Source organism: Heliangelus exortis, chromosome Z (assembly GCF_036169615.1).
Source record: "Heliangelus exortis chromosome Z, bHelExo1.hap1, whole genome shotgun sequence".
NCBI lineage: Eukaryota > Metazoa > Chordata > Aves > Apodiformes > Trochilidae > Heliangelus > Heliangelus exortis.
This window is the reverse complement of record NC_092454.1, coordinates 1,319,924-1,346,007: the sequence shown is the minus strand read 5'-3', so window position 1 is coordinate 1,346,007 and position 26,084 is coordinate 1,319,924. Positions and strand designations below refer to the sequence as shown.

The 26,084-nt window shown below is 47.0% G+C and overlaps 1 protein-coding gene across 1 annotated transcript in view; it reads left to right on the top strand.

The window, feature by feature from the left end:
- Positions 1 to 26,084, top strand: part of DCC (DCC netrin 1 receptor) — a 496,140-nt gene that overhangs the window by 325,259 nt on the left and 144,797 nt on the right. The window contains exons 9-10 of the mRNA XM_071730797.1: positions 12,949 to 13,103; positions 24,026 to 24,174. Coding sequence (XP_071586898.1) covers positions 12,949 to 13,103; positions 24,026 to 24,174 — 304 coding nt within the window. The remainder of the gene's footprint in view (positions 1 to 12,948; positions 13,104 to 24,025; positions 24,175 to 26,084) is intronic.

Sequence of the window (26,084 nt, the reverse complement as noted above, 5' to 3'; positions counted from 1 at the left end):
GGACAAGTTTGGTTTTTTGTGAGGATGACACTAGAGATTTTTTGATTTTGGTGACCCTGAAACAACCAGAGAGCTTTTAGAGCTGTGCAAAAGGTCTGAGACCTTAAAAACAGGCAGGGAGGAGGGGAGATTGGGAAGTTTTTCTGGGCCATCTGAGCCATGTGGAGCTGGACAGAAGGTTACTTTTTTTGGTGAGGATGGCACTAGAGATTTTTTGATTTTAGAGTCTTTGGTGACCCTGAAACAACCAGAGAGCTTTTAGAGCTGTGCAAAATGTGTGAGACCTTAAAAACAGGAAAGGAGGAGGGGAGATTGGGAAGTTTTTCTTGGCCATGTTGTCCATGTGGAGCTGGACAGGAGGTTGGTTTTTTGTGAGGATGGCACTAGAGATTGTTTGATTTTAGAGTCTTTGTGTCACTGGCAGAGCTGAATTTGGTGACCCCAAAAAAACCAGAGAGCTTTTAGAGCTGTGCAAAAGGTGTGAGACCCTAAAAACAGGCAGGGAGGAGGAGGGGAGATTGGGGAGTTTTTCTGGGCCATCTGAGCCATGTGGAGCTGGACAGGAGGTTGGTTTTGTCGTGAGGATGGCACTAGAGATTGTTTGATTTTAGAGTCTTTGGTGACCCCAAAAAAACCAGAGAGCTTTTAGAGCTGTACAAAAGGTCTGAGACCCTAAAAACAGGAAAGGAGGAGGGGAGATTGGGAAGTTTTTCTGGGCCATCTGAGCCATGTGGAGCTGGACAGGAGGTTGGTTTTTTGGTGAGGATGGCACTAGAGATTGTTTGATTGTAGAGAGTCTTTGTGTCACTGGCAGAGCTGAATTTAGTGACCCCTGAACAACCTTTTAGAGCTGTGCAAAAGGTGTGAGACCCTAAAAACAGGCAGGGAGGAGGGGAGATTGGTATCCTTTTCTGGGCCATCTTGTCCATGTGGAGCTGGACAGGAGGTTGGCTTTGTGGTGAGGATGGCACTAGAGATTGTTTGATTTTGGTGACCCTGAAACAACCAGAGAGCTTTTAGAGCTGTGCAAAAGGTGTGAGACCTTAAAACAGGCAGGGAGGAGGGGAGATTGGGAAGTTTTTCTGGGCCATCTGAGCCATGTGGAGCTGGACAGGAGGTTGGTTTTTTGGTGAGGATGGCACTAGAGATTGTTTGATTTTAGAGTCTTTGGTGACCCTGAAAAAAACAGAGAGCTTTTGGAAAAGTGCAAAAGGTGTGAGACCTTAAAAACAGGAAAGGAGGAGGAGAGATTTGGAAGTTTTTCTTGGATATCTGAGCCATGTGGAGCTGGACAGGAGGTTGGTTTTTTGTGAGGATGGCACTAGAGATTGTTTGATTTTAGAGTCTTTGTGTCACTGGCAGAGCTGAATTTGGTGGCCCCAAAAAAACCAGAGAGCTTTTAGAGCTGTACAAAAGGTCTGAGACCCTAAAAACAGGAAAGGAGGAGGGGAGATTGGGAACCTTTTCTGGGCCATCTTATCCATGTGGAGCTGGACAGGAGGTTGGTTTTTTGGTGAGGATGGCACTAGAGATTTTTTGATTTTAGAGTCTTTGTGTCACTGGCAGAGCTGAAGTTGGTGACCCCTGAATAACCTTTTAGAGCTGTGCAAAAGGTCTGAGACCTTAAAAACAGGCAGGGAGGAGGGGAGATTTGGAAGTTTTTCTGGGCCATCTGAGCCATGTGGAGCTGGACAGGAGGTTGTTTTTTTGTGAGGATGGCACTAGAGATTGTTTGATTTTAGAGTCTTTGGTGACCCCAAAAAAACCAGAGAGCTTTTAGAGCTGTACAAAAGGTGTGAGACCTTAAAAACAGGAAAGGAGGAGGGGAGATTGGGAAGTTTTTCTGGGCCATCTGAGCCATGTGGAGCTGGACAGGAGGTTGGTTTTGTGGTGAGGATGGCACTAGAGATTGTTTGATTTTGGTGACCCTGAAACAACCTGCGAGCTTTTAGAGCTGTGCAAGAGTTCTGAGACCTTGAAAACAGGCAGGGAGGAGGGGAGATTGGGAAGTTTTTCTGGGCCATCTGAGCCATGTGGAGCTGGACAGGAGGATGGTTTTTTTTGGTGTGGATGGCACTAGAGATTGTTTCATTTAGGGTCTTTGTGTCACTGGCAGAGCTGAATTTGGTGACCCCTGAACAACCTTTTAGAGCTGTGCAAAAGGTCTGAGACCCTAAAAACAGGCAGGGAGGAGGGGAGATTGGGAAGTTTTTCTGGGCCATCTTGTCCATGTGGAGCTGGACAGGAGGTTGGTTTTTTGTGAGGATGGCAACAGAGATTGCTTGATTGTAGAGTCTTTGTGTCACTGGCAGAGCTGAAGTTGGTGACCCTGAAATCACCAGAGAGCTTTTAGAGCTGTGCAAAAGGTCTGAGACCTTAAAAACAGGCAGGGAGGAGGGGAGATTGGGAAGTTTTTCTGGGCCATCTTGTCCATGTGGAGCTGGACAGGATGTTGGTTTTTTGGTGAGGATGGCACTAGAGATTTTTTGATTTTAGAGTCTTTGGTGACCCTGAAACAACCAGAGAGCTTTTAGAGCTGTACAAAAGGTCTGAGACCTTAAAAACAGGCAGGGAGGAGGAGAGATGGGGAAGTTTTTCTGGGCCATCTTATCCATGTGGAGCTGGACAGGAGGTTGTTTTTTTGGTCAGGATGGCACTAGAGATTTTTTTATTTTAGAGTCTTTGGTGACCCTGAAACAATCAGAGAGCTTTTAGAGCTGTGCAAAAGGTGTGAGACCTTAAAACAGGCAGGGAGGAGGGGATATTGGAAAGTTTTTCTGGGCCATCTTGTCCATGTGGAGCTGGACAGGAGGTTGGCTTTGTGGTGAGGATGGCACTAGAGATTGTTTGATTTTGGTGACCCTGAAACAACCAGAGAGCTTTTAGAGCTGTGCAAGAGGTCTGAGACCTTGAAAACAGGAAAGGAGGAGGGGAGATTGGGAAGGTTTTCTGGGCCATCTGAGCCATGTGGAGCTGGACAGGAGGTTGTTTTTTTGGTGAGGATGGCACTAGAGATTGTTTGATTGTAGAGAGTCTTTGTGTCACTGGCAGAGCTGAATTTGGTGGCCTCAAAAAAACCAGAGAGCTTTTAGAGCTGTGCAAAAGGCCTGAGACCTTAAAAACAGGCAGGGAGGAGGAAGGATTGGGAACCTTTTCTGGGCCATCTGAGCCATGTGGAGCTGGACAGGAGGTTGGTTTTTTGGTGAGGATGGCACTAGAGATTGTTTGATTTTAGAGTCTTTGGTGACCCTGAAACAATCAGAGAGCTTTTAGAGCTGTGCAAAAGGTGTGAGACCTTAAAAACAGGAAAGGAGGAGGGGAGATTGGCAAGTTTTTCTGGGCTATCTTATCCATGTGGAGCTGGACAGGAGGTTGGGTTTTTGTGAGGATGGCACTAGAGATTTTTTGATTTTGGTGACCCTGAAACAACCAGAGAGCTTTTAGAGCTGTGCAAAAGGTGTGAGACCTTAAAAACAGGCAGGGAGGAGGGGAGATTGGGAAGTTTTTCTGAGCCATCTTAGCCATGTGGAGCTGGACAGGAGGTTGGTTTTTTGGTGAGGATGGCACTAGAGATTGTTTGATTTTAGAGTCTTTGGTGACCCTGAAACAACCAGAGAGCTTTTAGAGCTGTGCAAGAGGTGTGAGACCTTAAAAACAGGCAGGGAGGAGGGGAGATTGGGAAGTTTTTCTGGGCCATCTGAGCCATGTGGAGCTGGACAGGAGGTTGGTTTTGTGGTGAGGATGGCACTAGAGATTGTTTGGTGGTTGCATGACTCCTCCTCATCAATGCTTGTTTCACCCTCACATTTCCTTGCTGTGTTTTATTTTCCTAACTTGCCAACTGGTTTTGTACCCAAGAAAAAAAGAAAAGTTCTCTTTTTCTCTTCCTCATCAATCACTTGAAGTATCTTGTCCTGGATTTCACCTCGGTTAAGAGAGACTTCAGGTACCAGTTGGGGACTGGTGCTTGTGTGGGTGCTGCTAGATCAGCTTTTGAGGGGACTTGAGTGGGAATCTGCATTTAATTGAAAAAAAAAGTGGGAATGTGCCAGATTGATGAGAGCTAAAGGAGCAGGACATGCTCCAGTGGGTCATGGAGATCTTGATGGATATATTTTATCTGGGGGAGATGCTGACAGTTGGATCTTCAAGGTCTTTTCCACCCGTGACAGTTCTGTGGTTCACGAGTCTCTTGCATCAGGCTGGGGGTTCTGTGTTAAAATAACCAAACAACTGAATAAATAAAATAATAATTACACTTATTCTCCAACAGGAGGCTTAAAATATCACCTGGAGTTTCAAACTGAAATCTGCACCTACAGCCTTGCAAATTTACTGAGCTAAAATTAACCTCGTTTTCCCAAGAGGAAAAAATATCTTTTTTTTTTTTTTTTTTTTTTCTTTGGACAAAGGAGTTGGTTTCTCTGATTGCAAAAGTACAAATTGGATGTGACATCAACCTTAGGGATGCACAGAAATTGTCAGAGAAGTTATTCTGAAGGCTGGAGGAAGGTGATGGTCCCAGCTGGGGGAGAGCAGGGAGGATTTAGGTGACATCTGACAGCATCACAAAGGGCACAGGGACATTTCAGGGATCAGCCAGAAAAATAGCATTTGTTTTGTGTTGTGTTTTGGGGTTGTTTTTTCTGTTTTTTTTTCCCAAAAAACCTTTTGGAGAGTGGTGGCAATCACCCAAGCCCTTCTTGGGATCCTCTTTAATCTTCATGCTCATCCCCTGTGGGATCAAAGGATAATTTTTTCTTGCTCAGAAGGGTGATTGGAAAGATCACTTAAAAGGCAAAACCAAAGCTTTAATCTAGAAGGAAAGAAACCAAGAGCCAACCAATACACCTCCACTTCGGGGCTGAGATGAAAGTTGAGGTTTAAAAGTCATAGAATCATAGAATTGGCCAGGTTGGAAGGGAGCTCAGAGCTCCTCAAGTCCAAGCCTTGCTCCACTCCCCCCGTGGTTCCCAGCCCATGGCCCTGAGTGCCACATCCAGGCTCTTTGGAAATATCTCCAGGGCTGGAGAATCCACCCCTTCCCTGGGCAGCCCATTCCAAGGTCTGATCACCCTCTGGGGAAAGAAATTCTTTCTCATGGCCAACCTAAAGCTCCCCTGGCACAACTTGAGACCTCTTGTGCCCTCTTGTCTTGCTGAGAGTTGCCTGGGAAAAGAGCCCAACCCCCCCCTGGCTCCAACCTCCTTTCAGGGAGTTGGAGAGAGTGATGAGGTCTCCCCTGAGCCTCCTCTTCTCCAGCCTCAATACCCCCAGCTCCCTCAGCCCTTCCTCCCAGGAATTCTGCTGCTGGATCCCTTCCCAGCCTCCTTGCTCTTCTCTGGACCTGCTCCAGCACCTCAAGCTCCTTCCTCAGCTGAGCTGAGCTGAGCTGAGCTGAGGGGCCCAGAACTGGACCCAGGACTCAAGCTGTGGCCTCCCCAGGGCTGAGCACAGGGGCAGAATCCCTTCCCTGGACCTGCTGGCCACGCTGTTCCTGAGCCAGCCCAGGATGCCATTGGCCTTCTTGGCCACCTGGGCACACTGCTGCCTCCTCTTCAGCTTCCTGGCAATCCAGACTCCCAGCTCCCTTTCTGCCACTCTCTGCCCAGCCTGGAGCTCCCCAGGGGGTTCTTGTGGCCAAAGGGCAGGACCCGGCCCTTGGAATCTTCAACCTCATCCCCTTGGGATCAGCCCAACTCTCCAGTCTCTCCAGGTCCCTCTGCAGAGCCCTCCTGCCTTCCAGCTGATCCACACTCCCCCCAGCTTAGTGTCAGCTGGGAATTTGCTGCTGAGGGACTCAATGCCCTCCTCTAAATCCTCACTCAAGATATTAAACAGCACTGGGCCCAACACTGATCCCTGGGGGACACCACTAGTGACCGGCCGCCATTTTGATGCAGCCCCGTTCAGCACCACTCTCTGGGCCCGGCCCTCCAGCCAGTTCCTAACCCAGCACAGAGTGCTCCTGCCTGAGCCAGGGCCTGACAGCTTTTCCAGGAGAATCCTCTGGGAGACGGTGGCAAAGGCCTTGCTGAAGTCCAGGTAGAGCACATCCACAGCCTTCCCCTCGTCCCCCAGGCAGTCACCCGCTGATAAAAGGAGCTCAGGTTGGTCAGACAGGACCTGCCCTTCCTAACCCCGTGCTGGCTGGGTCTGATCCCTTGCCCATCCTGCAGGAGCTGGGTGATTGCCCCCAGGATGAGCTGTTCCAGAACCCTGCCAGGCACTGAGGTCAGGCTGAGAGGCCTGTAGTGAGCTAGCCCATGCTCTTTCCTCTCATACCAGGATACTGATGGAAAAAGGGGCAGAAAAAAGAGAATTTTGTGTATAGGATCTGTTAGTAACTCTTACTCCATGCTTGAGGGTGCTTATTTTGTGTTAAAATGCAATGGATTATGCAAGTTGGAAATATCTCAGTGATGCAAAGTACAGATGTGTCCACAACATGAAGACCACAGCAGTTTATCAGAAGTGTTCTAGAGCAGAAAGTTCCTCCTTTAGGTTTCATCTGATGCCAAAAGTTCATTAAAACCCCCCTATTTTACACACAAGTAGCAAGTTCACCTGAAAAATGTATCCAATATAATTTTGAAATTGCTCCTTTTTGGATTTATTTCCCATTTTACTCCCCAGAAGGTCTTGGGTGATCCATGAGGGTGGAGGAGCAATTGCAGCTCCAGCCCCTTTCACATCGACTAAAATCACATTTTTAATAATAATTATTTTTTCTTTTTAGCTAGTGGAGGTCTTCAGGTGGGGAGCACTGGGTCTGTCTCCATCCTCAGACTCCTTCCTTTGCCTCTGAAGGCTACAAAATGATTTAGAGCAGCAATTTTTTGTCCTGAGCAGTTTCAAAATGGGCCAGATTTGGATTTTTCCAGGTTCAAATTTTGGGGTGAATTTTATGTTCTTGACCTTGCTGTTTGTTATCTCCTCTCTGTCTCTGCAAGCTTTGATTCCCACAGGCATTTGATCTTTGCCTGGGAGCATCTTGGTCACCACAAGAGAGGTTTATTTTTGCCTGTTTGATCTACCACTAAATTTTTTAAATTTTTTTTTTTTAGCATTTTAGATCAGATGCAACCTCCCTGAATACCATTTGGGTTTTGATTGCAGAGTTTCAAATGTCAAGCTGGCTGAAATAATGAGTTGTGATTTGTAGCTATCCTTTTGTAACTGACTCTTAGCAAACATTTTTTCCCAAGAAATGAAATTAAAAGGTTCTGATCTTTAAAAAAAAATCATGAAAATTGAAGAAAAGCACTCTGGCAATGAGGAGTACTTTGAGGTTTGAATAGACAACATTTTGACAAAGGATTCTTTTGTGAGATTGGGACCAAGTTTTCCTTTTAGTTGAACTTCCACTGGTTTGCAATAACCAACTAATAAAGGCACAAACACAACAAGTTAAAAAAATGTCCCAGTTTAGGTTCCTGCTTGTTGAAGAAATTAATCAAGGGACCACTTAACACAAAATACTTGGATTTATTTAAAGTCTGACTTCTGAATTCATCCATAGCTCTACACTCTCATTCCCAGATGATGTATTTACAGAAGTTTTGAGGTTTTCTGGTTATAACCAAGGGTTTTTTTGTTATTTTGGGGGGGAGAGAGAATGATAATGGGAGGTAATAAAAAAAAAAAACAACGAACTCACGGTAGTAAAAATCCATCCATTTTAAAATTAATAGTATTCATTTCACAGCAAGGAGCATTAACATGACTTGTCTTCCTCCAGGTAACTAATTAGGTGTTTGAAACATTAGAAAAGCATTTGTTCCACACCCAGGAGATATCTGGGAGCTGTAATTATCTTTTTTTCACAGGCTGATAGCAAAACGTGATCTTCAATCCCTGGGAATTCCATCTCCAAGCCTCTTGTTTTACAAGGAGGTGGATGACTGCAGTCAAAGGCTTTTATTTTAGTGATTTATGGACAAGATGGCTTGGAGAAAAGGCCCCCAAGGTGCCTGCTTGGGGGATGTTTGGGACTTTTTAGGTCATTCCTCCCTCTGTAGCATCGCTGGTGCCTTCGCCTCGATGCACAGGATGGGCAGCTGGACATGGGGGAACCTCAGCTCAGGATGAGGACAGAACTCAAGAGAAAAAGGCAACCACATGTTCCAAAGCATCCATCCAATGTCCTTTAGGTCCCTGCTTTACAAAGACACCTGTAGGATTGTTCCATTCTGAAGGAATTTCTGCTCTTTGCTAGCTGGAGGGTTTATGGTGTCACAGAAGATGTCACTACCCAGTGGGACATTGGCAGGCAGCTTGTTTAAAGAAAATAGATATTTTTTTTCTGACTTCCTTGCCACAAGACATGACAGAAACAGCAGAGTGAGAGGAATTTAGAGTTTGAAGGTGATGAAACCATCTGGGGGGCTGGGAGTCTTGAAATCCCAGTAAGAGCAGGAGCTCGGTGCCAGGAGAATAACCAGGAGTATCTGTCCTGTGCCAGGAAGATAATCTTGGAGTTTTTCTGTCCTACACCAGGAAAATAACCAGATCCTTCAGTTTTGATTCTCTTACTCCTTTCCACATCTGTTCCCTGGTTGCTGGGGTTGTGAGCTAGAATTAAGTGGATTATTCTTGCATCTCAGCCTGCCCTGGGGGAACCTCAGCCTTTCTTTTGCTTCATTCCTCTCAAGTTTGGTCCTAGGGTGTTGTTTGAGTAATAATCAATCCTTACTCAGGCAAATCTGGGATTTTGGGGTGTAATTTTGCAGTCCCTTTATCATTTTTAGAGAGCTCCAGGGTCTTGCATGGCCTTCTGGTGTTGCATTTGGAAGATACTCTAGATCTGAAAGCTAGAAGCTCCAAACTGTAGAACTTGAAGTAGATAAAGGTTTTGTTTTCCCAGTGCTTTCCTGGAGGGAACCCACTGGCTGGCCAAGAACAGGGAATTTAGATTTTTCAGTATGGGTTGAGAAGAGCCCAGAGCTTCTGCTCTTTGACATTGCTCCCAAACTTGGAACCATCAGATGGCCAGAGTGCAGGGTTGAACATGAGGTAAACAGCCTTAAAAATGTTGTTTAAATACTGTAAGATGGAGTGGGCTCTGGGCACCTCCAGCCACTGCTCCACTGCTCCCTTGGCTTCATTTTCTGGTGGGAAAAGCAGAGTTTTCCCTGGACTTGTATTTAGGAGTGGCCTTGGCTCATCACCACTTTGCCTGGGGGATGAGGGGAAGGCTGTGGATGTGCTCTATCTGGACTTCAGGAAAGCTTTGGACACCATTCCCAGAGGATTCTCCTGGAAAAGCTGTCAGGCCCTGGCTCAGGCAGGAGCACTCTGTGCTGGGTTAGGAACTGGCTGGAGGGCCGGGCCCAGAGAGTGGTGCTGAACGGGGCTGCATCAAAATGGCGGCCGGTCACTAGTGGTGTCCCCCAGGGATCAGTGTTGGGCCCAGTGCTGTTTAATATCTTGAGTGAGGATTTAGAGGAGGGCATTGAGTCCATCAGCAGCAAATTCCCAGCTGACACTAAGCTGGGGGGAGTGTGGATCAGCTGGAAGGCAGGAGGGCTCTGCAGAGGGACCTGGAGAGACTGGAGAGTTGGGCTGATGCCAAGGGGATGAGGTTGAAGATTCCAAGGGCCGGGTCCTGCCCTTTGGCCACAAGAACCCCCTGGGGAGCTGTAGTGAAATGAGGCAACTAATTACCAGGTGCCACTAATTACCAGGTAGTGGGCATGAACTTGTGTTAAGCCCACCTGGGCCTGATTAGGGCAGGCCCCAACTGCGCATGAGCAGGATTAGGGGGGGCAATAAACTAATCAGGCCGAGGTGGGCTTAACACCAACTGATGGCCACTACCTGGTAATTAGTGGCACCTGGTTGCCTCGTTTCACTCCAGGGATCTCCAGGCTGGGCAGAGAGTGGCAGAAAGGGAGCTGGGAGTCTGGCTTGCCAGGAAGCTGAAGAGGAGGCAGCAGTGTGCCCAGGTGGCCAAGAAGGCCAATGGCATCCTGGGCTGGCTCAGGAACAGCGTGGCCAGCAGGTCCAGGGAAGGGATTCTGCCCCTGTGCTCAGCCCTGGGGAGGCCACAGCTTGAGTCCTGGGTCCAGTTCTGGGCCCCTCAGCTCAGCTCAGCTCAGCTCAGCTGAGGAAGGAGCTTGAGGTGCTGGAGCAGGTCCAGAGAAGAGCAAGGAGGCTGGGAAGGGATCCAGCAGCAGAATTCCTGGGAGGAAGGGCTGAGGGAGCTGGGGGTGTTGAGGCTGGAGAAGAGGAGGCTCAGGGGAGACCTCATCACTCTCTCCAACTCCCTGAAAGGAGGTTGGAGCCAGGGGGGGGTTGGGCTCTTTTCCCAGGCAACTCTCAGCAAGACAAGAGGGCACAAGAGGTCTCAAGTTGTGCCAGGGGAGGTTTAGGTTGGCCATGAGAAAGAATTTCTTTCCCCAGAGGGTGATCAGACCTTGGAATGGGCTGCCCAGGGAAGGGGTGGATTCTCCAGCCCTGGAGATACTTCCAAAGAGCCTGGATGTGGCACTCAGTGCCATGGGCTGGGAACCACGGGGGGAGTGGAGCAAGGCTTGGACTTGAGGAGCTCTGAGGTCCCTTCCAACCCAGCCCATTCTGGGATTCTAGGATTTTAAGTGATGGACTCAGTGGGGTTTGGAAAGCCTGATGGATTTGGGTGGTTATCCAGCTCATGGCAAAGAGAAGCATCCTGGGAGGGTGGGTTTTGTGTCCTCCAGTGGCAGAAATTCCCTTCTCAGCAGAGCACTTGCCACTTGCATCCCAAATTCCACGAGAGGAGATGTTTGTGCTGGGTCAGGCTGGGATGCTGCATTTCTTCAGCTCAAAATTCACCATCTAAATGGGTTTTTAATTTATTTCTTACTAGTTAATGGGCAAAGAGTTACTCAAAGAACTTTCCCAGCCTGGCATTTATGTGTCAGGCCAGAGAAGTGTTAAAGCAAAGATCTGCCTGGAGGTTTTGTCTAGTGTTCCTTTTTCTTTACCATTCTTTTAAGCTGGAGAGGTGCTCCTGCTGCTCTTTTGCTTAGCACAAAAAAAAAGAAAATAGAAATGTGTACAATAGGATGCAGTCACCACCAGTCCCATCATCCTGCAGGAAGGAAGAGCCTGGGAAGATTTTATTTTCTCACCCCTGGGCTTTCCGGCGCCTTAAAAGATTTGTGAGAATATCCAAGCTCTTTGGTTCAAAGGTGATTTGCCACCTGCCCCTGGCAGAATTGCTGCTTTCAGAGTGGGTCACTTGGTTCCAAATCCATTGGAGCTTTTTCTCAATGGACCTGGGTTCCTATTTTTTAAAAAGAAAATTATCCAAGTTGGTCGAGCTCAGCTCGAGCGATAGAAAGAACAAAAATAAGGTTTTTTTGGGGCCTGCAGAGCCCTCCTCAGCTCTGTTTTTTGCCACAAAACCCATGAAAAGAGGCATTTAACTCCTGTTGTGTCTCCCAAGGGACCATCCCACCATTTATCCCCAGGGAATGTTGTGCAGTGAGGCCTCAGAGGGTTGGGGAGAGGTTGGGACCTGGTGCTGGGATGCCAGGGACTGTTTCTTTGGGCTGAAAAATCCCAGTTGGAGGAAATGTTCCCCAAAGGATCAATAAGCTCCAAATTGCTGTGTTCTGGTTGCAGGCAGCTCAGGGAAGTGTGGCTGCACTCCCCCAACTTTGGCAATGAGTTGATTCTTCAAGGAATTCTTTTCCTGAGGCGTGAAAAATCTTTTTTTTTTTTTTTTTCTTTTTCCTTGCTGCTTTTTTTTTTTTTTTTTTTTCTTCAGAAGGCTTCTAGGAAAGGAGCAAGGCACACACCACTTGTAATAAATCAATTTGCCCTACTTCTGGTTGCAGATTGGCCATGAAATGACTCTGCTTTCATCCAATTTAAACCTTGGTTTACTTGTGGTTTTCCCTGGATAATCCCATGCTGATGACTCTGGGTCTGTGTCCTTCTCACCAAGAGGTTTTCCTTCCCACCCAAGCAGAACTTGGCTGGACCCAAGGCAGAGAAACCAAGTTGCAGATCCTCTTTTTAGCTCCAGTTTCTGGTGGCAGGAAAAGGGATGTGGGCTCTTGAGCTGGTGGGAGAATGATGTCCTGCGTGGCTTCCTGGCCACCTCCCAGTCCCCAGGCTGCTAAATTGGGCAGAAATCAAATAATTGAGTGGTTTGAGATGGAAGGGACTTGAAATCTCATCCATTCCCAACCCTTTTCCATGGGCAGGGACACCTCCCACCAGCCCAGGTTGCTCCAAGCCCCATCCAACCTGACCTGAGACACTGCCAGGGATGGGGCAGCCACAGCTTCTCTGTGTATCCAAGGAAAATCCAGAATATCCAATCTAAATCTCCCCTTTTTCACCTTGAAAACCTGTTCCTCTTCATCCTATCCCTCCAAGATTGATTTCCAGAACAAACCAAACCCAACTGGACATTTTTAAGCTGGACAGGCTGCTGGGCTGGCTTCTCCAGACCATTTTTTTGCCAAGAAAGGTTGAGCCAGATGGTCCTTGAGGTCTCTTCCAAGCTGGGATTCTGTGGTGTGCTTTTCATTAGCTCCATGTTTATGGTCCCATATAATGTTTTCCTTTATTGAATAACCATCTCCTTTCATCAATTTTATGGCTTTTCCCATATTAAGAAAGGCCAAAATACTCTGTACCTTATGAAGTGCTGCAACACAAATCATCCTTGCAGCAGTTGGAGCCTTCCCAGTGGACCCCAGGCCTTGAATTAGGCTTTTTCAAGTCAAAATAATCAAGAAAAACTGACCCTAGAGACAAACAAACCTGAAAGTGAAGTAGCTAATCACACCTTGCAGGCTCCTAACTCTATAAATAAGATCTTTGAAGGTCCAAAATGTCTTTTGAAGGTCTGAAATGTCTTTTGAAGGTGTGAAATGTCTTTTGAAGGTCTGGAATGTCTTTTGAAGGTCTGAAATGTCTTTTAAAGTGGATTTTTTGGTGGTTTTTTAGGGAAAGGGCAGTGAACACATCTCAATCTGGGATGCTTCAGCTGACTGTGGGCAACCTGAAGCCAGAGGAGACCTACACCTTCCGAGTGCTGGCATACAATGAGTGGGGACCAGGAGAGAGCTCCCATCCCATCAAGGTTGCCACCCAACCAGAGTGTGAGTATGGACATCAAATGGGGTTTCTGAGGTTCTCTGGGCAGAGCTCTGAGGTTTTGTAGAGCTCCTTTTGGAAAAAAGACCCCAGGCCTTCTGTTTGGGAAGTCAAAGCTTGGTTTGTCTTGGTTTTTGAGGCTTGTTGCAGAGCATCTCATTGGTTTGGGTCATGGCTTTGATGGTCACACATCCCATCTTCTCTTAGGTACCTCAGGAGTTTCTTTTTTTAGGAGGAAAAGCTCTTTCACTGGTGGAAATGTTTTTTGCTGGAGTCTCCATCATTCCTGGAGGGATTTCCAAGCCCTGGAGATGTGGTGCTGAGGGCCATGGGGCAGGGGTGGCCTTGGCAGTGCTGGGTTAAGGGTTGGAGTTGATGATCTTTAGGAATGTTGAGTTTGGAGGAGGCTGAGGGGAGAGCTTCTGGCTCTCTGCAACCCCCTGAGAGGAGGTTGGAGCCAGGGGGGGTCGGGCTCTGCTCCCAAGGAAGAAGGGATGGGAGAAGAGGAATTGAGCTGGAGGTTTAGATTGGAGCTTGGGAAGAATTTCTCCCTGGCAAGGGTTGTCAGGGCCTGGCCCAGGCTGCCCAGGGCAGGGCTGGAGTCCCCATCATTCCTGGAGGGATTTCCAAGCCCTGGAGCTGTGGTGCTGAGGGCCATGGGGCAGGGGTGGCCTTGGCAGGGCTGGGTTAAGGGTTGGAGTTGATGCTCTCCAAGGTTTTTTTCCAAGCCCAAGGATTGTGTGACTCTCTGCAGCCCCTGATGAGATCCCTCCAAGTGTAACTGTGCTCAGAGCCACTCCAGAGCCAAGTGCAGAGGCTGCAGAGCTCAGGGTGGCACAGCAAGCTCAGGACCCCCATGGGGACAGGTGGCATCTCCTGACCCTACACTGACCCTTTAGGGGAGGTTTAGGTTGGAGCTGGGGAACAATTTCTCCCTGGAAAGGGTTGGCAGGGCCTGGAGTCCCCAGCATTCCTGGAGGGGACACAAATCCATGGTCCAGCTCCTGACTGGGTGACAGGGTGTGAAATAAAGAGAGAGAAAGAGCTGGGGAAGGGTCTGGAGCAGAAGTCTGCCCAGGAGCAGCTGAGGGAGCTGGGGGTGTTGATCCTGGAGCAAAGGAGGCTGAGGGGAGAGCTTCTGGCTCTCTGCAACCCCCTGAGAGGAGGTTGGAGCCAGGGGGGGTCGGGCTCTGCTCCCAAGGAAGAAGGGATGGGAGAAGAGGAATTGAGCTGGAGGTTTAGATTGGAGCTTGGGAAGAATTTCTCCCTGGCAAGGGTTGTCAGGGCCTGGCCCAGGCTGCCCAGGGCAGGGCTGGAGTCCCCATCATTCCTGGAGGGATTTCCAAGCCCTGGAGATGTGGTGCTGAGGGCCATGGGGCAGGGGTAGCCTTGGTGGTCCTGGGTTAAGGGTTGGACTGGGTGATCTCCAAGGTGTTTTTCCAAGCAGAACAATTCCATGATGCTTTCTGTTAGGGAATGTGTAGCACTGAGTGTGTTTTCTAAATCTTTGGGGGAGGTGGAAGTTTTCAGTAGACCCTTTTCTCTTTCTTTCTGTCTCATTTGAGGGTAAATATTTGGTCTGCAGGAGGAAGAGAGGTTTTTTCAGCTCAAATTTGCCCTCTTGCATTATTTTTTTTTTTTTTCTCACTTGGAAGTTGCAAGGAATCTGTTGTAAAGAGGGGATGTAAAGATAATTTGAGCCCTTCCAGTGCAAAATTAAGAAGTCAGAAGGTTTCATCCTACAAATGGGATTGGTTTCTAGATTTTTTAGCCCTGAGCATCAAACTGGTGGGCACTGGTCTCCACTGGGCAGCCCCAGGAGTGCTGGTGGGATGCTCAGCTGCTTTTAGGTTCCTTCTTGGAAGGCACCAATAGTGCTGGAAAGCCTTGGAATGGGGGTTTGGATTTATTGTCACTTGTGTCACAGCAAGCAGAGGAGGTGGGAATGGTTCTTCAGGAGGGGATGGAGGAGAAGAGGAGCTTGGAAGCAAATCCTGACCTAAGACCAGCTCATGGAAGTGGTTTTAGGGGCTTTTGGAACTCTTTGGTTCCTTTCACAGCTGAGCCCCCAAAAAATCCCTATTAGGGACAAAATGTGTGACATCCCCTGACCAGCAAGGGAAAAAGGGACCTTTTAACTGAAAATATTCTGATGTTGTGTCTGTAGCTTCATTTCTCACCAAATGTTGGTTTTCCTCCCTGTCATCACATCCCAAACCCCCAGCAGCTGTGATATTAGTGAAATACCACCCCAAAAATGGAGCTTGCTGGGTTTTCTGCCTGGCTTCTTGCTTTAGAAACATCTCCAGCTCCTGCTCTGAGCTTGCTTTGTCCCTCCTGGTGTGTGTCTGCCACCTGCAAGCAGAAAGGGGGTGATATCCCAGCTTTTTTTTGGGAAATAATTCCTGAAAATCAACTAATTTTTTTTCCAAGCCTTTTAAAACTAAGGTGTTGAGCAGCAAAGCATCAGCATCACTTCTCCAGGATTCCTCTCTGCTTCCCCCCTGCCTTTCTGCAGGTGAAAACCTTCTGTTTTCTGGCTTCTAAATCTATATTTCCAGAAGAAAAAGAACATTTCAATCCCACCCCAAGCCCAGCTAAGAGTGGGCACCACTCCCCCTTTGTGCAGAGTTTGCCTGGGATTGCTCAGTGGAGACATTTGGAATATTTTTCCTCTTGAATAACTGGAAGATTTCTCTGAAGTGTCAAGTTGGAACTGGAGAGATGATATTTCTTTCCATTTTTTTTTTTTTTTTCTCTCTCTCCTTGCTTTTTACTGGTGACCAAATTATCTTCTCATTTGGGAACAACTCTGGGAGGCAGGCAGAGAACATGCTGGAACTATTGTACAATAAATTACCTGGCTGCAGAGAAATTCAAGCTCCCCATTATTGGAAAATAGCAGAGCTGGTGGTGTTAAAGGGGAGGGGAAAATAAAAAAAAAAACCTGAGGAAAAAGGCCATCTGAAATTCCTGTCTGGCAGCACTTCTCCAAGTGCAGGCATTTGCTCAGTAATCAGTTTAAAAGATCAGCAGAACAAGTTCCAGCTTTTTAAAATAATCATGCAGAATAGCCAGGATTTATATGAAAGTCTTTGTCCCCCTGATTAATACTTTTTTTTTTTGTTATTTTTTTTTTTTTTTTTAGTAAACTCCAACCCCTTTTTCTTTAGCTTTTATGGTATATAATTTCACTCCTGTATTATCAGCCTGGCTTTAAATCCCTGCCTGCTTAAGCCATGTCTAATCTTTTCATACCACATGTGGAGACTTTGGGAGTTATTATTTTGCCTCCTCAAGATACTCTTAAAGCAGCAGAGAATAAAGCAGAGCATCTATTCTTGCAAGGAGGATTGAAATTGTCCAGCCCAGCTTTAAAAGCAGCTCCCTGCTGCTTTTTTCACCACCATATTATGACTTAAACCTCAAGTGATGGCTCTGGGATGTCTGTGTTAGGTGGCAAAGGAGAAAAAAAGGACAGGAAGGCTCCAAAGAAACCTGGTGGCATCACCAAGTCACTTCCCTGCCAGAGAAATCAAATTATTTTGTGCTGCTTTCTCAACAACTCCAACATCTTGAAGGGTTTTATCAAGAAAAATAAAAAAAATTATTTTCATATTATATTTATTTTTATTTAATCATTAAATATAGTTTATTTTTCTGAGGGAGGGAGGTGTTTTTATACCTCCTTAAGCCCAGCTGGGTCTGAATGTGAAAAACTGAATGTAAAAAAATGGAATTGAATGTAAATATCAAGATTTTGGGGTGGATTGATGGAGTAAAAGGGGCAATTTCCAGCTTCTGGCTGCTCATCCTTGCATAGGAGAAACTTGGATATTTATCCTTCAGTTCCCATTACAGACTGGTGCATCTGACCTCAGGAATCTTGCTCCCTTGGTCACTTGAGAATTTAATTTTTTTCTGTGATGAGTTTTTATTATTTTGTGGTTTATTTATCACTGAGCAGTTGCACCTGATTTGACAAAAAGGGGCCAAAACTTCCATCAGAGCTGCACTGGAGAAATTGTCCTGCAAACCACTCAAGTTCTTGATTTTTTTTTTTTATTTATTTTTTTCCCTACAAGTTTTTTAGTGGGCACAAAACACTTTGAAGTGAAGACACCTAAATGACCTCAACAAAATCTCACCTGCAGTCTCTTTTTAACACAGATTTCTTCTCCACGTGTCAGAAGCACAGAGGAAATGAAAAGGCCCTTAAAAATACCTTTTGGACTGAAATAACAAAAAAATAACTGGTTTTGCAAAGTTCAGGGATCCATTTATATATATTTTATATTGATATTTATTTATTTCATGTATTTAGCAATATATGAAGGAGCTGGAGCAGGCAGAGAGGTTGGTGCCTCCAATGTAGTGAATTTTCCTTGGCATCTGATGAAAAAGGTGAAGAAAAGCTGAAAAATGGCTTTGGTGGAGTCATTAATATCCCCCTCATTTGGGTGAACTCTTGATGCCATCCTTCCATGGGTTTTTAATTTTATGAGGAATTTATGTGGAGTGTTTGGGGAGAAGTGGAAGGGGAGGTGTTCAGTCGTTTGGAATTTTCATGAAATGTGCTTTCTTCTCTAAAAGTTGGGAAAATGTAGGGAAAAAATGGAGATTCCAGGTTTTGTCTGTGTTGGACTCCTGTTCTGGGCTTCCCTTTTTTCTTTGAATTTTGTCTTTTTCCAGCAAGAGGAAAAACCTTCAACCTCAGCTCTTAGGAGGTGTTTGATTTGCTTCTGGTTTTCCATCAGGGTGGAGGTGGATTCATTGATTCCCTCTCCAGTGAGATCCTGGATTTGGGGCATCCTGAGCCTGATTCAGATTTTTGTGAAAGCAGGAAAGGAGCTACAAGGAAGGATCAAATAAGAGCAAAACAAAAATTTCTGTTTCAGAGACTTCTGAAAAAAAAATATTCCAGAGGATAGGAAAATTTTCTGCACATCTTGAAGCTCAGGTGGATTTTCAAGTCCCATTTAAGCAGCCAAAAAAAAAAAAAAGTGTCCAGGTGAACCTGTGGTCAGGTCTCCCCATCTTTCTGTTCAATCCTCCACCTTCTGGTTCTCCAAGATATTTACATGGCTGAAAATTTTCCATTTTCATCCCTGGAGATGGAAGGTGGAGGTGCCCCCCAGTTGTCCTCTAAAGGGACCTGGTGAAATCCTCCTGGATTCTGGATTACGGGGTTAGGAAGGGCAGGTCCTGTCTGACCAACGTGAGCTCCTTTTATCAGCGGGTGACTGCCTGGGGGATGAGGGGAAGGCTGTGGATGTGCTCTACCTGGACTTCAGCAAGGCCTTTGCCACCGTCTCCCAGAGGATTCTCCTGGAAAAGCTGTCAGGCCCTGGCTCAGGCAGGAGCACTCTGTGCTGGGTTAGGAACTGGCTGGAGGGCCGGGCCCAGAGAGTGGTGCTGAACGGGGCTGCATCAAAATGGCGGCCGGTCACTAGTGGTGTCCCCCAGGGATCAGTGTTGGGCCCAGTGCTGTTTAATATCTTGAGTGAGGATTTAGAGGAGGGCATTGAGTCCATCAGCAGCAAATTCCCAGCTGACACTAAGCTGGGGGGAGTGTGGATCAGCTGGAAGGCAGGAGGGCTCTGCAGAGGGACCTGGAGAGACTGGAGAGTTGGGCTGATCCCAAGGGGATGAGGTTGAAGATTCCAAGGGCCGGGTCCTGCCCTTTGGCCACAAGAACCCCCTGGGGAGCTCCAGGCTGGGCAGAGAGTGGCAGAAAGGGAGCTGGGAGTCTGGATTGCCAGGAAGCTGAAGAGGAGGCAGCAGTGTGCCCAGGTGGCCAAGAAGGCCAATGGCATCCTGGGCTGGCTGAGGAACAGCGTGGCCAGCAGGTCCAGGGAAGGGATTCTGCCCCTGTGCTCAGCCCTGGGGAGGCCACAGCTTGAGTCCTGGGTCCAGTTCTGGGCCCCTCAGCTCAGCTCAGCTCAGCTCAGCTGAGGAAGGAGCTTGAGGTGCTGGAGCAGGTCCAGAGAAGAGCAAGGAGGCTGGGAAGGGATCCAGCAGCAGAATTCCTGGGAGGAAGGGCTGAGGGAGCTGGGGGTGTTGAGGCTGGAGAAGAGGAGGCTCAGGGGAGACCTCCTCACTCTCTCCAACTCCCTGAAAGGAGGTTGGAGCCAGGGGGGGGTTGGGCTCTTTTCCCAGGCAACTCTCAGCAAGACAAGAGGGCACAAGAGGTCTCAAGTTGTGCCAGGGGAGGTTTAGGTTGGCCTTGAGAAAGAATTTCTTTCCCCAGAGGGTGATCAGACCTTGGAATGGGCTGCCCAGGGAAGGGGTGGATTCTCCAGCCCTGGAGATATTTCCGAAGAGCCTGGATGTGGCACTCAGTGCCATGGGCTGGGAACCACGGGGGGAGTGGAGCAAGGGTTGGACTTGAGGAGCTCTGAGCTCCCTTCCAACCCAGCCCATTCTGGGATTCTGTGATTCTATGGTTGCATTGTGTTGTTCCAGGTTTCCTTGCTGCTCACCGTCATCCCTTGGGTTCTAAAATGGGTGGAATGATGCTGGAGGCTTCATCCTTGGAGAAGGTCCTAAAAAAACCTTCTTTAGTGGGAACTAAGAGGGCAGATTCTGCTTATTGTCAGGAGAGTTTGTTCCCATCTCAGTCGACTCAAAAACTTCCAGCCCAAACTAAATCAAAGTCAGAAAGTAAACTTGTTCATTTGTAAATTGTCTTGGGTTCAATTTAAAGCACCACAAATTGCTTGCTTTTCATCATCCATCTTAATTAACTGAAATAATACAGGAAAATCTTTTCTTTTGGGGGTTTCTGTTTGGCTTCTGGGTTTTTGTTTATTTTCTTTTTTTCTAATTGGTTTTTCTGCTTCCTTTGAAAAGTGTCAGCCTCATTACAAAGTTGTTTTTTTTTGTGTGAAACATGTTAATTAAAACTGAATTCCAATGAAAGGTGGGGACCTGGATGGGACAAGCAGATGGATTTAAACTGGAAGAGGTGAGATTCAGGTTAGAGATTAAGAAGAAATGTTTTACAATGAGGGTGGTGAGACCTTGGCTCAGGTTTTCCAGAAAGGTGGGAGATTCCCCAACCCTGGACCATTCCAGGTTATTCCAGAGCTCTGAGCAACCTGATCCAGTTGGAGATATCCCAGGGGTTGGACTGGATGGACTTGGAAGGTCCCTTCCCACCCAAACCTTCAATGATTCTGTGAGTATGACTTCACATCCCATTTTTGAGGCCTTCTTGAGTCTTGGTCTCCTCTGTTCTACAGAGGAATAAATCCAGTAGGTGAGGAATATATTTTATTTTTGATTTATGTGCAGAATCCTTGCTGCTGAGATCACGAGGAGGCATCTCCATGGCTCCATGCCTGGGTACACTCAGCACATAACCAGTGATTTTTAAGCATTATTTCCTTTCTAAATACCAAGCTTGTCACTATTACCAGGAAAATTTTCTCTTCTGAGACCCTTATTCATCTTTTTATACCCTTTGGAATAGAAAAATTCTTAACAGATCCTTTGGCTTTGGAAGATTTGGAGATCCCTCTGATCCTCATCATTCCTGGGAGGTTTGGAGTTGTTTTTTCTGAGGTCTTGGCATCACATCCCACATCCTCCAGGAGCATCCTAATAAAAGCTTCTGCTTTTCCAGTACTTTTTTAAAAAATAAGGTTCAATAAAATAAAGCTTCCCTCTTGTTTTGAACAGGTCTTCTCACCACGATCTCTGCCCATTTTTCATGAACTTCAAATATACCTATGAAAAAATATTTTTTATTGAAATTCTTTCTTTTTGTGCTGATTTTTCCTTTCAAACTTTTGGGTTATTTATTCTCAGATTCTTTGAATATCAACTGAGGGCTGCAAGAGGAGGATAAGGACCAGAAGGTCTCATGATGGAGCCTCTTGGAAAATAATTCTTGTTTTCCTTTTTCTTCTTTAATGAATCAACAGATTTCATTCTGTCACCCAGCATGCAAAACTTCTCAAAAAACCCCAAAGTGGTGCCAGAAAATCCAAAATATATTAATTTGAAGATGTCCTCAGTGGATGTGCTTCAGCTTTAGGGAATTATTTTGCTTCGTTTTTCTCACTGAGCAAAAATTGTCACTTTTTTTCTTTTTTTTTTTTTTTTCTTTTTTTTTTTTTTTTTTTTTTTTTTTTCCCCAAATATTTTTACCAGCACTCATCTGTTTGGGTGAAAACATCCCAAATGAGAAAAGGGATTTTTCCATTCCTGAGGTTTGTCTACCCCCTCCCCACACTATTTGTGGTTGATATGAAGAATTCAGTGCTCGTCACCTAATAATTTCTTTTTCTAAACTTCACTGGCTCCAAGGAGGTTTTAATTCTGACTGCTGCTTAATTCTTTAATTCAAAATTCTGCTCCAGGTTGGGGTTTTTTTTATTTTTTTTTTTTTTTTTCCTGAGATGCCAGTTGTGCCAAGTGAAAAGACTTTGCTTTGGCTGCCTTGCTGAGAAGGAGCAGAAAATGAAAGGCACTCTACCTTGCAAAAATAAAAAAGGCAGAACAGATGAGCCTACCTTAATCAACTATGCAAATGAAGGTGGTGCAACATTTGCATAAAATCTCCATATTTATGGAGCCCTGATGCAAAGGGCTCTGCAGAGCTTGGATCTCCTGCAGCCTGGAGTGGTGTAGGACCCCCCAGCACCCTGCGTGAAGAGAAGGTGGCACCTGGAGGGGGTTTGGGTGAGCACCCAGGGGTAGGTGACAATGCTGATGTCACCTTAGGAGTGTGGGAGATGTAGCTGGAAGCTCTGGTGCCCCAGGCTTTTTTTCCTTCCTCCTGGGCATCCTCAAGGGAGAGGTTTGGTGCCTCAAGCCTTGGACTCGTTGGACTTGGCTTTGGCACTGGGTGATTTTGAGGTAAGAACCTGGCTGAGAGACATCCAAAAATATTTGCTGAGCTGCCAGGCCCCTGGGAGGTGTTTGTTTGCAGCTTTTCAAAACCAGTTGGGGCACTGGTAATGAACTGGAGATGAGATGAACTTCACCAAGGCAGATTTGGGGACTGGGGAGGGACCTCTTGGTGCTTCCACCTCATCCAGTGCCACCAAATTTTGCTGAATGGTGGCACAAGGCTTTTCTCCCAACTTTTTTATCAGGAACAAAATGATCTCTGGAGGTTCAGTTCCTTGGAGGAACTGAAACCCCATCTCATGAGGTTCTGTTTCATCTTTGCTTGAACTGGATTTGGCTTCCACTCCTTAGAAATCTTGGAATCTAAACAGGGGAGAGAAAGAGTGGAAAGGGAGATATTTTATTGTGCCATTTGATGGGGAGGATGTTGAAGCATAAAAACATTAAATTATTTCTTCAAGCTCCTTCTGGAAGGCTGAGCCAGAGCCAGGATTGCTGGAACACATCTTTCCATGCATTGCTACTCCAAAGAAAGGGTTGGAATCCTCTCCCTCTTGACAAAAGGAGAATTTGCTTTTCAGTTTGAGAATCAGAGAATAATTTGGGTGGGAAGGGACTTCCAAAGGGCACCCAGTCCAAGCCCAGGGACACCCTCACCTGGATCAGGGTGCTCAGAGCCTCCTCAAGCCTCACCTTGAACATCCCCAGGGATGGGGTTGAAAATCCCCAGGGATGGGGTTGAAAATCCCCAGGGATGAGGTTGAACATCCCCAGGGATGGGGTTGAACATCCTCAGGGATGAGGTTGAACATCCCAGGGATGGGGTTGAACATCCCCAGGGATGGGGTTGAACATCCCAGGGATGGGGTTGAGTATTTCCAGGGATGAGGTTGAACATTCCCAGGGATGGGGTTGAAGATCCCCAGGGATGGGGTTGAACATCCCCAGGGATGAGGTTGAACATTCCCAAGATGAGGTTGAATATTCCCAGGGATGAGGTTGAACATCCCCAGGGATGGGGCTGAACATCTTTAGGGATGGGGTTGAACATCCCCAGGGATGGGGTTGAATATTTCCAGGGATGAGGTTGAACATCCCCAGGGATGAGGTTAAACATCCCAGGGATGGGGTTGAACATCCCAGGGATGGGGTTGAATGTTTCCAGGGATGAGGTTGAACATCCCCAGGATGAGGTTGAACATCCCCAGGGATGGGGTTGAACATCTCCAGGGATGAGGTTGAACATCCCCAGGGATGAGGTTGAACATCCCCAGGGATGAGGCTGAACATCCCCAGGGATGGGGCTGAATATCCTCAGGGATGAGGTTGAACATCCCCAGGGATGAGGTTGAACATCCCCAGGGATGGGGTTGAACATCTCCAGGGATGAGGTTGAATTTCCTCAAGGATGGGGTTGAACATCCCCAGGGATGAGGTTGAACATCCCCAGGGATGAGGTTGAACATCCCCAGGGATGAGGCTGAACATCCCCAGGGATGGGGCTGAATATCCTCAGGGATGAGGTTGAACATCCCCAGGGATGAGGTTGAACATCCCCAGGGATGGGGTTGAACATCCCCAGGATGGGGTTGAACATCCCCAGGGATGAGGTTGAACATTCCCAGGGATGAGGTTGAACATCCCAGGGATGGGGTTGAACATCCCCAGGGATGGGGTTGAATTTCCTCAGGGATGAGGTTGAACATCCCCAGGGATGAGGTTGAACATCCCCAGGGATGGGGTTGAATTCCCCAGGGATGAGGTTGAATATTTCCAGGGATGGGGTTGAACACCTCAGGGATGGGGCTGAACATCCCCAGGGATGGGGTTGAACATCCCCAGGGATGAGGTTGAACATTCCCAGGATGAGGTTGAACATCCCCAGGGATGAGGTTGAACATCCCCAGGGATGGGGTTGAACATCCCCAGGGATGAGGATGCTGTGTTTCATCTGGAGTTTGAGGTGCATGGGGCTGAAGCAAGAGGTGGGTTCTGAGTTTGGGACTTGTGGAGGAGCTTGGGGGATGTGGGAATGGGATTTTCACCCCATTCTTTCCTTTCTTTGCAGTGCAAGTTCCTGGCCCAGTGGAAAACCTCCGGGCTGTGTCTACCTCACCCACCTCCATTTTGGTCTCCTGGGATCCTCCAGCCTATGCAAATGGTCCTGTTCAAGGCTACAGACTCTTCTGCACTGAGACAGCAACTGGGAGAGAGCAGGTGAGGGGAGAATGGGACATTTCTGCCCTCCCTGGGAACAGGAGGTGGTTGGTGTGGGCACCTCTAGGTCTTCAGAGTTGAATAAAGGTTGTGGGGTTTTAGGGGTTAAAGCTCTGACATGGTGGAGAGCCCCAGTGATTAAAAAAAAAATCAAATAAATTGGCAGCAGGATCAAATAGGGTCAGGAGGTAAAGGGGAGGCAGCTTGGTCTAAATTAACCTCAGCTTCACACTGGAACTTCAGAATAAGGCCAGAAAACATATAAAAAACCTTTAGGCTCCCCCTTTACATCCTGCAAAACCATCAATGTGTTCATGCTGCTGATTTCTGTGTAATACTAGAGATTGTCATTTCATTTCTATTGATTTCCCAGATAAAAATAGTTTTATATAAATAATGCACTATGTACTCTGTAAAATATCTATTTCAGAGAGCAGAACATTCTGCAAATTGTAGGATGTGTAGATTCTCCACTTGCTTCTTGTAGTTTCTGTCAAGCAGAAGGATAAAATAAGAGGAATCCAGGCCAGAAAAATTCATTTTCTCTCCAGACTGTGAGCAGATGCTGGTGATAAAAAGTGGTGTTGATGCTGTGCACTTAAAATGAGCAACCTGGCTTTCTGCAGGGTGCCAGCTGCTCAGACCCTTGGAAAGGTTGGAGCAGATGATCCCAGAGGGCACATCCAACCTGATGTTCCCCAAATCCCACTGGCCAGGGAATAACAAATCTCTGGGAAAAGTTGTGGAGCTGAGTAGGGTACGGCCTGAGGAGTTTGGGAGCAAGGAGTAGGACAGGAGAGAAAGAGGAGACATCTTTTTTGTGACTTCAGAGCATCACAGTCTTGTGAGAGGTGTTCAGGAGTCTGGAACTTTTATACCATCCCAGGTTCTCTCTGTTTGGACCTTCCAAGTCCATCCAGTCCAATCCCAGGGACATCAGAACTGGATCAGGTTGCTCAGAGCCCCATCCAACCTGACCTGGAATGGCTCCAGGGATGGGGCCTCTCCCACCTCTCTGGGCACCCTGGGCCAGGGCCTCAGGGTAAAAAATTTCTTTTTCATAGTTAGTTTTTAGATTTTTTTAGACTTTCCAAGTTTCTGGTGACCTTAGCCTGGAGCTTTTATAGCAGCTTGAAGATGGATTGAGCTCTGCTCCTCCAAAGAGGGAAAAGCTTGGAGTTTCGGAGCAAGGAGTAGGACAGGAGAGAAAGAGGAGACATCTTTTTTGTGACTTCAGAGCATCACAGTCTTGTGAGAGGTGTTCAGGAGTCTGGAACTTTTATACCATCCCCTTTTTATCTCTCTTTGGAACTGCTTTGGGTTGGAAGGGACCTTCCAAGTCCATCCAGTCCAACCCCAGGGACATCAGAACTGGATCAGGTTGCTCAGAGCCCTGGAATGACCTGGAATGGTTCCAGGAATGGGGCCTCTCCCACCTCTCTGGGCAACCTGGGCCAGGGTCTCAGGGTCAAAAATTTCTTTTTAATATCTAATTTTTAGACAATTTTTTAGACTTTCTGGTGACTTTAGCCTGGATTGAGCTCTGCTCCTCCAAAGAGGGAAAAGCTTGGAGTTTGGGAGCAAGGAGTAGGACAGGAGAGAAAGAGGAGACATCTTTTTTGTGACTTCAGAGCATCACAGTCTTGTGAGAGGTGTTCAGGAGTCTGGAACTTTTGTACCATCCCCAGGTTCTTTCTGTTTGGACCTTTCTGGTTGGACCTGTCCAACCCCTGGGACATCAGAACTGGATCAGGTTGCTCAGAGCTCCATCCAACGTGACCTGGAATGGCTCTAGGGATGGGGCATCTCCCACCTCTCTGGGTGACCTGGGCCAGGGTCTCAGGGTCAAAAATTTCTTTTTAATACCTAATTTTTAGACAATTTTTTAGACTTTCCAAGTTTCTGGTGAC